General features: G+C 34.8%; 1 protein-coding gene across 1 annotated transcript; it reads right to left on the bottom strand.

Moving 5' to 3' along the window:
• Positions 1–1,926: 1,926 nt before the first annotated feature.
• Positions 1,927–13,124, bottom strand: LOC135696764 (vacuolar protein sorting-associated protein 26B). Its single transcript, XM_065216269.2, has 9 exons — positions 12,971–13,124; positions 8,642–8,785; positions 7,000–7,075; positions 6,476–6,632; positions 5,645–5,746; positions 4,914–4,976; positions 4,336–4,442; positions 3,747–3,958; positions 1,927–3,003 (listed from the first exon to the last, which is right to left on the bottom strand). The coding sequence occupies exons 1-9, from the start codon at positions 12,971–12,973 to the stop codon at positions 2,932–2,934; spliced, it is 936 nt and encodes a 311-aa protein (XP_065072341.1). The 5' UTR covers positions 12,974–13,124; the 3' UTR covers positions 1,927–2,931.
• Between the last annotated feature and the right edge of the window lie 1,626 nt (positions 13,125–14,750).

Raw genomic sequence — 14,750 nt, 5'->3', positions numbered from 1 at the left:
GCTTGCTTATTGTTTAAAAAAGGTTATGAAAGCTTAGTGTGTTGTCACGAGGAAGGACAAACAGACATCTTGACTCGTGTCTTGCATTATTGTTAAGTCAGTATATTTCACAGCCCATGCCATTTTTGGGGGATTCCTTTAGCCCTGTCATTATGCTGTCTTCATATATGCTCGTCCCAATCTTCTTACGTTTTATATTCACCCCTGTATTCTAAAGTTGCTTTTATTAAAGTAGTGATGTTATGACAGGATACACTACAAGTTTTATGACAGCCTAACAAGTTAAGTTCATGTTAAAGTTGTATATAGTCACGTTTTGTATATATTTAATAACGATAAAATCAAACGCTATGGAGTTTCATTTACGTTTCGCTATACCGAAGCTTTGTTCAAAATATGCATTCTAATGCAGTTAGAACAGGTCAATGGGATAAAGATCGCAGGGGGCAATACTTTGTATGTCTTTAAACACTTTTCACCCCATTCGGTTTCACACATCAAATGTAAAACTGTTCTTTTAATATTAAATGATAATGAAGATATTCTTATTCAAGACATTACGAAAAAGCAGTACACTATAAAACAAACATAACGTCTCGTAAAACTTCCACCTTCTGGAAATTCATGAAATTTTGGAGTAGGGAAGGGCTTGCTTAGATACTATATTATGCAACAAGAAGAGGCCTCTCACGAAGGGGCCTCCCACAAAGGGAAGGGCACGCCCCCCCTTTTTTTTCCAAAACAGTAGTGTTTTTTCAAAATCTTTTGTTATGGGTGTTACATTTTCCCTTGCCCCCCTTACTTTCCAAGCTGTGTCAGAGCCCGTGAATTATATGCGTACTTGTTAATATCAACCGAGACATTACAGCAGAAGATTGACTGAGAACTCAGGGCTTTATGAGAAAAGATACCAAAGAGTTACTGTGAGTGACTATTCTAAAGAAACTTTTCCAAGACCACGGAAAATATCACGTCTCGGATGGAAAAAAATATATATGGGAACAATCCCTTTTCGCTCCTGTAAAATTTAGGTTTGTCGGGTAGCATGGAGATCTAGTCCAGCATATCCCCCTATTTAGAACCGAGATATATTTTAACAGCAGATATATCAATATTTGATTTGCTTGGGAGTCAAATGAATTATGACAATAAGCCAAATTTCCAATGCAGGTTCGCTTTATTCTTCAATTTTTTTTACATAATTGACTACAGATTTAAAATTCCAACGGCACACTTTGGAATTGCAAGAAATCGCCAAAATTGACACTGGCTGCAATAAACGCCTGTTTCTGACATTACTTGTTAAAGCTCACCTAACAAGACCATTGATATTTGTTAATCAATCTTAAGGCCGTGTCAACTACACTCTCTTTTTATATGAACCAGTAAATTTAAGTTTTGGCTGACTGTTCTCTATTTTTTCGAAAATCTGAGGCTGGATTGTTCTTAATTTGTTCTTAAGTTAATAAAAACAGTGCGATTGCTAGCTTTTCGCTCTAGGAAGGTCTTTGGGCGTCATCCGCCAACAAAGTGAGTGTGACAACCTTCATTAGCCGTCAAGTTTGAGCATTCACCGAAAAAGCACTCACACATGGCTAAAATCCCCGTGTTTGAGATAGAACGTTTGTAACTGCATTTTACAGTAGCTCGGCCTCAGGTTGTTCTTAATTGGTTCTTAACTTTTGACCAGTTTTGAGGCTCGTGTTCTTATAAAATTGTTCCTTAAAAAAAGAGTGTAATTCCAAACGCCAAAAACCACACCACGACTGCCATTTAGGAACACAATTCTCTTTTTTCAAATGTATAAAGATTGCCACCTATCCAAGAAATACTTGCTGATGTAGGCAACATATTCAATAATGTTCTTTTCAACTTTTACACTTCATTCGCCATTCAGAAATTCATTTTGTTATAAAGAGGACCAAATGCACTGAAAAGACCATAAAATATGGGTACAGGATTTCGCTATAAACTTTTTTCTACTTAAGGGTATACAGTGATAAACTACAAATTAGATCTTGTGCTTTTGAACAATAAGAATTTATTTTGAATATAAATTAGATAATTTAGAATTTAGAGGACAATCCATTTATCATTCTCTGAATCTCAAGGAAACTTTTTCATCATTAATGGAAATTTAAAAAGGTTTTAATTTTGCAAAAGACAATTTGAAGACAACAAATGCTGATTTTTCCATTACAGAAACAATATGGCTGATCAAATAATTGGGAAGGTGATGATAGATGATAATTACAGCATTCATTTAATCCGAGAATAGCTCATGGAAATAAGGCAGATAGCAAGGAAATACGGTGACCTAGAAGGTACAAATAACGAAAATGGATACCTACAACCATTTTGAAACACCTTTTAAGAAATTTGCTTGCAGATAAAAGCAAATAGGCGAGAAATGGAAAGCAAAATCATGATAATTGGAATGGATACAGGAAAAGCAGGGAAAGGGATAATCAAGCAACGTTGAAGGAAATTAAGGCATCACTTTGAAAGAAAATACCGAGTTGTTTTAAGCTCTGTTTTAAAATTGCGTCGAACACCATGAGCCTCTGGAACGTTTCTCTTGCTCTTAGAGAAATGACGATGAAGGTGTTTCACAGCCAGGGAAAATGAAAACATCATTAACAACCGAAGATGGTGATCAAAGACTTACGACCCAGAGAGGAGTTTCCCCTAACATCTAGCTAAGAAGGTTCCCCTAACACCTATCTAATAACCCTCACTATTTTACATGATAGGAGCTTTCGCTGACTAAGTAACTGAAAATGCAATAACATCTTAATCAAATCAATTATTACCAAAAAAATAAATTTAAGACAATATCATTTATCGAAGCAATACAGTTGTGTCGTTGTAGAAAAGTGATTCTATTAAGTTTGCCAGACAAACACCTCAATGTAGCGTCCATGTCTTTCCTCAACTTGCACCTCCATTCGTGGCTTGGGGACGTCGTTTTTGAACATCACCTTTTCTCCAAAGAGTCACTTCCTAAAATATTGAAATTTTCATTAAAATAATTTTCTTTGAAGAAAGCGTAAAACTGGACAAAAAGGGCTTGATCATCTGGAACCAACAGTCTAAGAAGTAGAGTTGAAAGTTTTCGTTGCAAAAAATTTGTCAATTTGTTATTTTGATGTTTTTGTTGTTGTTTATGCCCTCGCTATTCTTGATGTTGTTGTTGGTGTTCACGCTACGATTAACGACTTCATTTGATGCAGCAAATTAAAATTGCTTTGATAAAAGCAAACATTTTGAAACATACTTACGTTTTTCATCTGACACTCTTCAGAAGAGTATAAAACGTCAGATCATAGATCGAAAGCTCCAAGCTAGGAAATATCAATACCCAGTTTTGGATCAAAATAGGCCAACCAGAAACACGAGCACAAAGTTGCTCAGAGTCAAAGTTTGAAAGTGAACTTCTTTTCGGACTCGGGTTTTTTCAATGCCATTTCAAATTTTCTATCACCGAAAAATTGCTTGCAGCAAACAAAATAAACAGGCTATACTTGTAAGATATTGCATCAGATGTAAGTCACAAGAAACCTTTCTTTGTCCAGAAATATTTGTAACAAGGCTTCCTTGTCTTAACACATGTTCCACTTTTGGACAAAAACTGGAATATCTACAAATACAACAGATTTCAGAAACTGGGCATCATTTCAAGTAGTGAAAAATTTCTGTATGATTTGGGATTTCTAAGAATTGAATAACTAGGAGAAATTACTTACTTGTTGCTTGAAGTAGCGCCTTTCCTCTTCATCAACAAGAACCAGATTCAAATAGTAACGTACTGAAAACTTTTTGTTGACTTCCTTCATTGTTGGAGTTAATTCATAGCCAGAAAGGAAAAGTCGAATGGGTATCGACTCGCCTCGGACTGGTGCTCCATCCATAATTTCGTATTTTGCAATAGTCTCGTTTTCAGTATACTGATTTGGTGCTTGATGAGAAAAAAGACATAATTTTCAATTTCCTTTCAAAGATTATCTTTCAAAGAATTGTGTAAAATTTTGCACAAAGATTTTACCGCCCACCATCCCCCATGAAAGACAGTGTTTTTATTCGGGCGTGAAAAGCTATGCAAATGATAAAGAAAAACACATAATGGGAAGGGAAATTTTTCATTATTTAGGCGAAGCAGAAGCATCAATATTTTACGAAAAAGGAAAACAAGTAGAGGGAATAAAAAGACAGTGTAAGCGTCTTGTCAAGTAAAGACGGAGTCTGGCCTGTAAACACCAAGAGCCTCTTTGCACATACATAGCATCAAGTAGTTTTATCTTTAAAGTCAACAGGAAGTGATTGAAAAACGCTTACAGTTCCCTGCAACCTCTTTCTTGATTATGGCAAGTTCCATGTGTTTTATCTTGATTCTCACCAGCAAAAAGTAAATTTTACCGACAATCACATCCTTCAGATGATACCTTGAAACATGAGGTATTATTAACTTAGCTATGATACCTGTAAAGATCAAGTTATCAAACAGAGGCACCGTGGCTTAGGGAGGTCTGTTGTCTCTAGAGTTCTTATAAGATGGACAATTTCGGAAATTTTGCTACTTTGATTTCATCTGTAGAAAATATAATCTTTACCACCCTTTACCACCATTTTTGTGAATAGTTGGTCTGAGTTAGCTTATTTATACGCTATTCGATTAAAAAGGCTAGCCAACTGTAAAGAATTCAATAAAAACAACGATTGGTCGAGTGGGTGTTTAACAATCGCAAAAAGGCTCCATAGCTACACAGTGCATAAAATATACTGTTGAAGGCTCATTATGAAGATGATGTTTCAGTTTTTAGCTGCTTTTATGCTTATTAACCAAAGAAACCAACAAAGCAGTTATATAAAAATTTGATACAAGTGCAACACCATTTCAGTAAAATCCAACTCACTTAGATTTGTTATATTCAAATTCTATATGAAGGCAGTCTTCTATACCAACTTCCATCTTGATGCTAGAAGTACAAAAAGATTAAAAAACAGTATTAAAAGGAAGAGTAGATATTAGTAGGTACTGAGTGCTTAATATAATCAAGCAATGGAGAAACAGCCGACATTATCACAAAGATTGCAAGGTATAGAATGGGATTCACTTGAAATGATCAGAGGTCAGGTCGCTCAAAACACCTTTATTGCTCCCTAGAAGCCAACAGAAGTAGAAGTTCTTTGAACTCTTTCTTAAGATGGTACCAGAATTTGGACTAATGGATATAGTGAAGTTTGTGTTCCTCTATTCCATCATGCAGGTATGGAAAATCTTACCCATGATATTTCAATCCAAAATAAGGTTGCATTTGTAGAACCCACCAAAGTTGGAATTACATGTACTTTTTTATTCAACTTTTGTCAGACTTTTATTAAGGCAAAAGGTGTTTTTAAAGGTATTGTTGCTGATGTTGATGTTGATGGCACAAATATAACCTTGCATGTCAATAAAAATATATCACTTTTTATCCACAGTCATATCTTTATACTGCTACATAAATGCATTCAATTTTAAAGGAACAAAAACAGTTTTCTAAGAGCAGAAACCCGATCCTTTTCCCCACAAAATCATAAACAATAGTATCTACAGTTTACAAGGCCTGCCAAAGTTACAAATTCATAATCAACAGGCCCTTACCAGTTATTGACTTCAGGGTAGTATGACAGTGTATGGACTGCAATGTCCAGTTCTCTTACAATGTCTGCTAGTCTTCTGATAATTGTGACTTTCAGGAAATATCTGTAAATTCACAAATTTAGCATATTTTGCAACTTTCAGATTAAGTTAACTGGATATGTAATCTGGAAATATTGAAACCATCAGACAAAATTAATAGACATAGCTAATTTTTATTTTCATTTCAGTTTTTTTATTGACAATAGTGGTATTAGATTTTTATTCTTCACTGTTTTTTTTAATAGACCAGTTTGGCTTTAAGTCTAAAAATGACAATAAAAGATGTATAAAAGTCACCCTTTTCATGAATTAAACTAACTTCTAGCTGAGCTTATCAAACTATCGTAAAACAGGACAGTTTTTTTCCCACAAAAAGGTTGCCCAAGACTGGTTTCTGCCTTTTGACTCAGTTTTGGTAAAAATGTTTTGGAATAATGACAAACCTTAAAAATACAAAGAAATCTTAAACATGGAAAACAAGATGCAGCATTGGGAGGAAAACTGCCTTGTCGCATAAAAAATTTAGGATAGCCTACTACAATACATAAATAAATGAAAAGGCAAATATGCATCCTGGCAAATTGGAAACTTATTATCCTACCTATACATTAAGAAATTACCTGCAAATTTCACCGGGACATAGATAATAAATGATCGAAGAAATGTTAAGAAAATTGGCATTGTCTTCACTATTTTTCTAAAACAAAGTATATCATTTTTAAACTTACTTGACAGCAGCACTTCTTGACAAGGCAAAATAATTTAGTTGTTTATACTATTTGAACTACTTACCTTAATCTAACATTTGCTCCAGTGTATGTTTCAAATGGTTTCTCGACATTGACAAACTCAAATTCATAGGTTTGTTTGGTAGTTAAATCACCAGGCCTTGCTAACTCTTTAACCAGAGATGTAAACTCGTGATGATTGCCTCTGTCATAGAACAACTCTGTAAGAAAGAGAAAGAATAAAAATGGAACAAAAATAAAATCAAAACAGAACTCTGAGCAAGGACTAAGGATATATTTGGCAATAAGTGTAATATATAATCTGATATCAGTAATATTAGAGGATATAAAAATCTTAGGTGTTGTATATAAAAAATCAAAACACATACAATAGGTCCTAATTAACAAAGCAGAGCAGATTTAAAAACTCTCTGTTGACTGGAATAACAACTTCAAAAAGAGCATAAAAATAGTTGCAATAAAATTTGATTTTTGGTTATTACATAAACAAGGATTGGAGATGCTCTTCCTATAGTTTTGTGCTAGGATTACGAGAGTGGGCAAAAAATCCTGTGAAAGAATCCTTACCTATTTGTCCTAGAAACTCTATTTTAATTCCATTGTGATCAAGCTTTTTTCCAGGAATCTTTGGGATTACATGAACCTGTTGAAAGTTTTCAAAAATATCAATCTATAAATCATTGATGTGATAAGCATTAAAATTGATAATCAATGTGGAAAACCATACTAAAAGATATGTATATAAAACCAGACCACTCTCTAAAATAGTACAGGGAAGATTTTGCTAGAGTGATATCCTCTAAATTCATATCAAAATTAGCAAAACACAGTGGCATTGCTTGACCTTCCAGGCTAGAGAGGTGGAGGGTCATCAATAGAAAAATTTACAGACAAAGACATAGATGGAGAAGAATTTAGATGCTTTTTCACCTACTGATAGAGGATTTTACTGACAAACTAAGGATTTTATAGACAAACTGAAAATTTACTGACGAATTCATGAAGAATTGGGGAAAGGGGGTGTTACACCCCCTACACTCCTTGCTAGCTATGCCCCTGGCAACATAGTTCAGTTGCAAGACTAATCCAATTAACTCACAAGACCTTCATCTTCCTCCTTCTTCTAACATTAGGGGGGAAATCCAGGAAGGTTTTGTTTCCTTTAAAGCTTCTACATATTGGTGTGGAAGTCCAAAACATTTAAACTGGGCCTCTGGAGACAGGCAATAACAAACTTGTTTGCTTTGTTGGCCTTTAATGTAAGAACCCAAGCAACATAAGAGCAACTGTTTAATACTCTATTATATTTCACGAGTCTGTTGAGGAAATGCCATTGTTCGATGTTCAGTTAAAAAAGCTTGAGTTCATAGTGATAATAAGGCAAAATGAAACACCTTCCAATAAGAAGTGTGTCAAAACAGAAACAAACAGGAAATTAAGCATCCTGGTTTTCAGTTTTAGTTAATCAATAGCTGACTTTTTCAACTTCGATTTTAAATATCTGACATGAATTTCATCCACGCCCACATTGGCTCTTCTATTTGAAAGAAGGTGATTATGCATGCTAAATATAATGATGTTTCATGATGTGCAGATGGCAGGCTTCAAACAATTACCATCTGTGGCTTTTATCATAAATTTTTCAACAGAAAAAAATACTTCTAAATACAGCTCTTACTAGTTGACAAAATAACAGATATAATGGTTAATACATTAAAAACCCCAATACAAAAACAAGGGACAAGGTGGACTGCACGCCTAAAAACACAATACAGACCTTAAGTTAAAAAAGTCATTGTAAGAATCCTTTTTTCACCTTTCAAAAATTTTCATCATTGCAGAAATACATGCTAAACAGGATTAACAACTAAATTGGAAAAGAATTCTGTTGGAATGTACCAAGCGTTGAAGGATTATCGAAAGAAAATTATTTTAAATTTCTAGCAAAAACTCATTTGAATAGCAAAGTATTTTTACCACGAAAGGAAACGCCTTTTAAATTGCACCAAATAACATGGTGCTGAAGTATACTTTTTCCTTACAGTACACAGGAAAAATCCTGTTCTAAATCATTTTAAAAAGAAATTAGAACTTCATAAAACCTAAATGCAACAAAGAATAGAGAATTTCCTTCAACAGAAATACTTTCTTTGACTTCACAAAACCCTATTCCAAAACACTTGAAAACAGTAAAACTAAAAATTTTTACCTTTCCTGAAACAGATTCTCCATCATAATACAAATAAAGTTTGTCCCTTTTACCATCTTCATTTTTCACTTCAACTTGTTTCCTCTTGTCTGCTTCTTTCAGCTCAATCTGAACATCAGCTGTTTGCCCAAAGCCAAAGAAACTCTACAAAATATTACACTGCAAGTTTGAATCTTTTGGGCACTCCTGGCATCAGGTGTGCCATAATAACTGCAACATTATTCTAAACTTCCAAAATCCCCAAATTCAATCAGGGCATAATAATGCTATTATTTGCCATATTTTGCATGTCATATCTAGGCAGGTATAGTTTGCAGATTCAAACTAAAAGTTGTAAAAAATTAAGCATCCAATCCAGTTATTTTTTCCATTTAAAGGCTGCTTTCCAACTTTAATATGTTTGTAGTGACTATGTTTAGGTCTGTTTACAGTATTCTTTCCTTCTCAATCATTCTTTCACATTCCCACATCACAGCAAATACATCCTCTATGTCACTAGCGACATCACCTATTTTCTAATCCTTATTGTTTTTTTTCTTTGTAGATCTATTCATTTCACTCATCTTCTTAACAAGTCATGTGATTTGTTTTCTCCGCACAATTTTAATTAAATTTAGATTCTCATTTTTCATGTTTGTTAATTTGTAAGTTTAGCTTGTTAAGGTTACAGTTCTTCAAGGAACACCTCTCTCTCTCTGGTTTTGTGTTCTCTGTTTGCAAAATAAGACAAACAATGGCAAGGACAGTAAATGGAAGCTGAGACACAAATGCTCCTCTGTTATTTACCAATTTATGTGTCCTCGCTGTTATGCTGCGTACTTCAGAAAAACATAAAGCCCCATGGAGTAATTTGATTTAACGTTGCAGAGCAAATAAGTCTTCCAGGTCATGCCACATTCAGGCCTGGCTGTTTGTATTTTTATAGGTGAGCTGTGAATCGCTCCCCTCATTTGCTGAGGCGAGCTAAATCAGTAACACATAGAATGTACTTTAAAGACAATCAACAGATGACTTAAGCCCCTTTAGTATCTGTCGGTTGCCTTTAATAGCCTCAGTCAGGAGTATGCTGTTTTACTTCTTTCAATTTGTATTTGCTTTAACAGTGACTTAGGCACCCCCTTTACTTGAAGTATTTAAAAGAACAGACTCTTTCAGTTTCATGTACTGGCAACACAAAAACAACAATTCTTTTGCCAAACAATTTTTTTGTTGTACAGAATTTGAAAATGGCTTTGAAAAACAAATTTTGAAACAAACTTAAGTTATACATCTAGCACTCTTCAGAGTATAAAACGTCAGAACATAGATGGAAAACTCCGCGCTAAAATCCCAGTTTTGGATCAAAATAGGCCAATCAGAAAACGCGAGCACATTACTGTTGAGGTTGTCCAATCAGTGCCGCTTTCCTATTGAAAATATTACCAACGAAGTCCTAAGGTGAAAACGAACTCTTTCTGTCTACACAAAAGCGGTCTGTCGTGTTTATATAGTAGAAAGCTGTCTGTCATGTTTATATAGTAGATGGAACAATGATCAGGCTTTGCCAATAATGCGAAACATGTCGCTGTTATAGTTTTCACCCAATCTGGGTTTTTCAGTAAATGCCGCTGGAAAGTGGAATTCCATGTTTTGGATGTCGTTTTTTATCTGCAAGACAGAGTACCCTGTTCTCTTTGAGGGATAGTTTTTTTTATTGCTGGAAGGGACCTGCTGTTTTATTATATCTCCCAATCTAAAATTCCTACCAATTTCTTTGACTTTCCTTCCAAAAATATACCTGTTTTCTTAAGATTGAAAGGTTCTAATCACTACAAACGTACCTTGCGCTTAACCACCCTTTTCCAAATAGATCGAAGTTCATGCCTATCATAACCAAAAACCACCCAACAAGCAAAAAGTTAATTGCAAAAAATGCAATGACGGGAGAAGTCGCTGTTACAAAAATAACCCAATCATACCTTGTAAGTTTTCAGGGTTCTCTAATAGGAAAAGGTCAAATGAATGGAAATTTTAGGGGAGCTATTCTCCCTTCGTGTTCTGTTTAGGAGAGCAATTCATAGCTCACCTCAGGTTGTGAGGGGAGCGTGGAGGCCAGCGTAAGCTATCGCTCATCTCAAACGGCCAGGCCTGCACATTGTTGAAAAATATATTATTGTTAGACAGAGATAGCAATAACTTTGAATTACTTATTTAGGAAAGTTTACTTATTCTGCACAATTTTCCTTCGTTCAACTCCCAATAGTTTTCTTTGCCATTTAGCTCTGTTTCTAATCATTGTTTCTTTTGTTTTGCTCTTTCGTTTTCCTTAGACATTAAAATGTAAACAAGAACTTTAAAGGACAAGTAACACACTTTTCACCTTATCTTTTCTTTTCATTAACTTATAGAGCATCATTTAGAAGTAAGTTTTTCCTGGTTTAGAACAAAAAATTCCAATCAGGGGGTGCAGGGGGCGCGATTTTGCTTTTTATCACATGACCCTATAACATACATTGTGATAGCTCGGAATTTTCCTGTAATTAATAGAGAGTTTGCAAAACACGACGCGACAGGTCCAGATGAACTGAGTTGGTTTAGAAGCGTGTTGTAAACGTTAATATTGCACTGTATACCAGTAGCAGCAATAACAAATTATCACAATCTACATCACGGTGTCACGTGATTCATTTCCCGCCATAATTTGAAAAGGGTTTTTAAGTAGGAAAATGAAATCAGAAAGGAAAAATATTTCAACAACACTCTCATACAGCATTTTACTTTAAGTTAAAAGAAAAAAAAATTTGGCGCCAAAAGCATGTCACTTGTCCTTTAAGTTGTGTATTTTTGCAATTAGCATAAAGATGGAGCTCTTTGAACTTTAATCCTAATGATTAAGCACAGAGAGCTGCTTCGAAACCTCAATTATAATTTAACAATAATTTGTCAAACACCAATTAACTATTAGGATTTATCATAACTTAACTCTGGAAAGGCTTCAAAAATTACCATGGAATTTGATTTGAATATGATTATCATTGCAAATTTAGCAATCCATTTTATTATTGAAACTTCACTGTCCTGCAAATACTCTGATTTCATCTCGAAAGTGTGCAGGGTCTAGTGCAAAATAGAGTTTCAGGGTGGAAACAGTAATTATTACATTCTTTATGTCTTGTGATCCAGCATACTAACTCCAGATTTAGTCTATTATTCTCTTTAAAGACTTTATTAGCATATGGTACATGTAATAATCATATGGTTTTTCACTCTAAAAATTGGAAAAATTCATCTACTAATCACAGTAAAAAGGCATAGTCCATGTGTGTGGGAAAGTTAACCCTGTATCTTGGAGAAAAGATTTCTTCATTTTACAACATGATCACTTCATCTTAGTTAACAAGTTTACATAGTTGTCATAATATTTGTTCTATTTCATGATTTTTCAAAGAATTGGTGTCAAGCCTTCCATCTGCTCCAAACTGGAAACTTTGTTTCTTACACAGACAAGCTCCTTTTGGAAATTTTGCAACACCACACCTGAAATCGCACACATTTAGAAATTTGAAGTGGTGATAATGTAGATTTTCTTAACTAAATACTTAGTTCTGCCAATATGCAAACGTGTATGAATCGAAAATTTGAGTGCACAGGGAGTACATTGCAGGTGTGTGGCAAAGATTCCAGTCTGGCATTTGCTGTTTAATCCTTGACATTGAAGAAAAAATATTCCACCATGGGTAGAACTGTAGTTCCCCATTTGATTAATCTGATTAATGATTAATCACACTGCTGTAGGTAAGACTAGGTTTGCTTTTGACGAAAGTTGTATCAATTGAATCGATTGTAGATTTTCTGTTAAGGACCTGCAGCTTGTTGAAAGTCATTTGAGAGCTACTGAAAACAAAGTGAAATGACTGATATCACGAGACAATTTGCCGCTCTTACTGCAAGGGTATTTTTTCATTGGAAAAAAACAATCGATAAGGAATCTTGGAAAGACTGGATATAAAATTCAAATGGATTCACATTTCGCTTTCAACTGAGGCAATGACACTGACTGTTGTTTTGGGATTCGTAAATGCAGTTTCACTATTTTCACGCGAAAATGTCTGTTTTAACTAAACTTATGGTCTGCTGAAGAGTTAAGAAGTTTTCATTTGCCTTTTGTTTGTGAAAGATTCATAAAATGTTTGGCTAGTTGGCACACATCGCGTTTTCTTTCCACTCGATATGAAGAATGTGTTAGGCCTATTAAGTATCACATGCCAATTCTCAAACCAAACATAGTTAAGGATTTAAAAAAGAAGCAAATGATATGTAGATTAATAATGCATCGATGAATAAACATACCATTTTGCTACCAGGAGATTCTCATACCAATTAGATGCTAATTTTGTGTGTCATTCACTGCGATCCGCCTTTGAGCACCATATTTCAGTTCCTCTGTATGGAAAGGGGAAGGACGGATATTTGATATCCAGGGGGTAGTCGTCTGGAATCAGAAAATCAATTTAATTAATAAACTCTATTTAAAGAAATAAATATTACTTGAAAATAAACAAAATGCTTGGAAATAAAGCAAATTGCAATGAAACTCAAATTGGGGCATGGATTGCAACCTTATCAAACAAATTAAACTTCTAAATATTGAATATCACCCCCGTTAAACAATTAAATTCCACTTCGAGGCCCAGGTCAGATGAGTCATTCACTTCAATGGCTTTGCAAGAAAATTTGCACCTTTTGGCCCCTGTTTTTGGCCTTTTTGGGTCCTCTAAAAAAGACACCCTTTATGGTTCTGTATGTAAAGAGAGGCTTTGTTTAATAAAATAATATTGTATACATCATGTGAAGTAATCGCCGAGGGCAGGGAAGGAACAGAAAAGCGGGTTGTAGGGTATGGGTTGCCTAGCTGTAAAGCGATTCTAAGAGTGGTGCGAGCAGTGGCGTAGTTAGGAAAATTCATAAGAAGTGCGAGAAATTTAGATTTCCCGAAAAAATAAGCCAATTAATTTCGAAAAAATAGCAATTACGCTTTACAGTTGGGTCTTTTGCCTCCTCTGACCCACTTCTGCCCCCTCTTCTGCCCCCTCTCTGACCCCCCTCTTTCTACGGCACTTGATGATTTCTAGGAACCCGTCTTAAAATGCTTAATTAAAGTATATAAACAAGCAAGAAATGAGCTAATTACATAAAGCTAATAACAATAATAAAGATAGAAGAATTAAAACTCAAAGCCAAAAACTTTCTTCAGCGACGATTGCAAGACACTCTACATATATTGATAAAAAAATAAATTGACTTGCATATGGAAAAAACTCATAAAGGTATCGTAGCCCAGACTTTCTATTTCCAAGATAGTCCTTGATTTGTAGAATTTGCGCTATTAAACGCTAACACACCTTGTCATCAGTACTCGCAAAATTGCAGTAACCCACCTTTAAAATGCTTCCTTTTCTGAGGGCGCGCGCACAGGATCTGAGACAGGCTTAAAAATTAATTGCAGTTGCTAAGGGAGCCTGCCTTGGAAGGTGATTTTCTTTTACATTTTTCATTGACGTTGGTATTTGATCTTTATTGAATCTCTTCAGACAATTTTGATGCGTCAAACCAAGAATATGCAAAATTAGTCTAACAAATTGCTAGCCAAGTGAGCTATTTCCCAGGAGAGGCTGAGCACCCCCCCCTCAATTTTCGCCAAGAGGGGCTCAAGCCCTGAAGCCCCCCTAAGTCTGCGCTTATGGTAAAAGCAATACTGTCTTTCTGATTATTTCCTTTTTCACGAAAAAGCTAACATCTTCGTGTGAATATACAAAAAGTTTTCAAATACTAAACTTGTCTAAGGTAAATATTCGCAAAAGGATCCATCTAAAAACAGATCGAAAGGTGTTACGAACGAATTGCAAAACCAATGGTCGATTTCACGCCTTACGCTGCTGCAGAAAACCAAAAGAAACAGCTTTGCAAATAGCTTGCTGCAGAGAATAAAGGAGTCTCAAATAAATACAACATTTAAATGACAGCTAATTATCAAGAAATTACAAACAATAAAAAGCTCATTTTCCGAAGAGCAAACTTAAACTATCAGAAGTTACTTACAATTTGAGTAAATTTATATATAAGCAAATGA

This window comes from Rhopilema esculentum, chromosome 18 (assembly GCF_057945365.1).
Source record: "Rhopilema esculentum isolate cy_ngs chromosome 18, ASM5794536v1, whole genome shotgun sequence".
In the NCBI taxonomy this organism is placed as follows: Eukaryota; Metazoa; Cnidaria; class Scyphozoa; order Rhizostomeae; family Rhizostomatidae; genus Rhopilema; species Rhopilema esculentum.
Note: the sequence above shows the minus strand (reverse complement) of the source record. Positions and strands in the feature narration are given on the sequence as shown.

What these genes read in the sequence shown, in the direction of transcription:
- LOC135696764 (XM_065216269.2), bottom strand. An exon ending in GAAAGAGGTTGCAGGGAACT is followed by an intron (nt 3,959 to 4,335) that starts GTAAGCGTTTTT and finishes TTTCTCATCAAG; the next exon opens with CACCAAATCAGTATACTGAA. An exon ending in GGCGCTACTTCAAGCAACAA is followed by an intron (nt 3,004 to 3,746) that starts GTAAGTAATTTC and finishes TCAATATTTTAG; the next exon opens with GAAGTGACTCTTTGGAGAAA.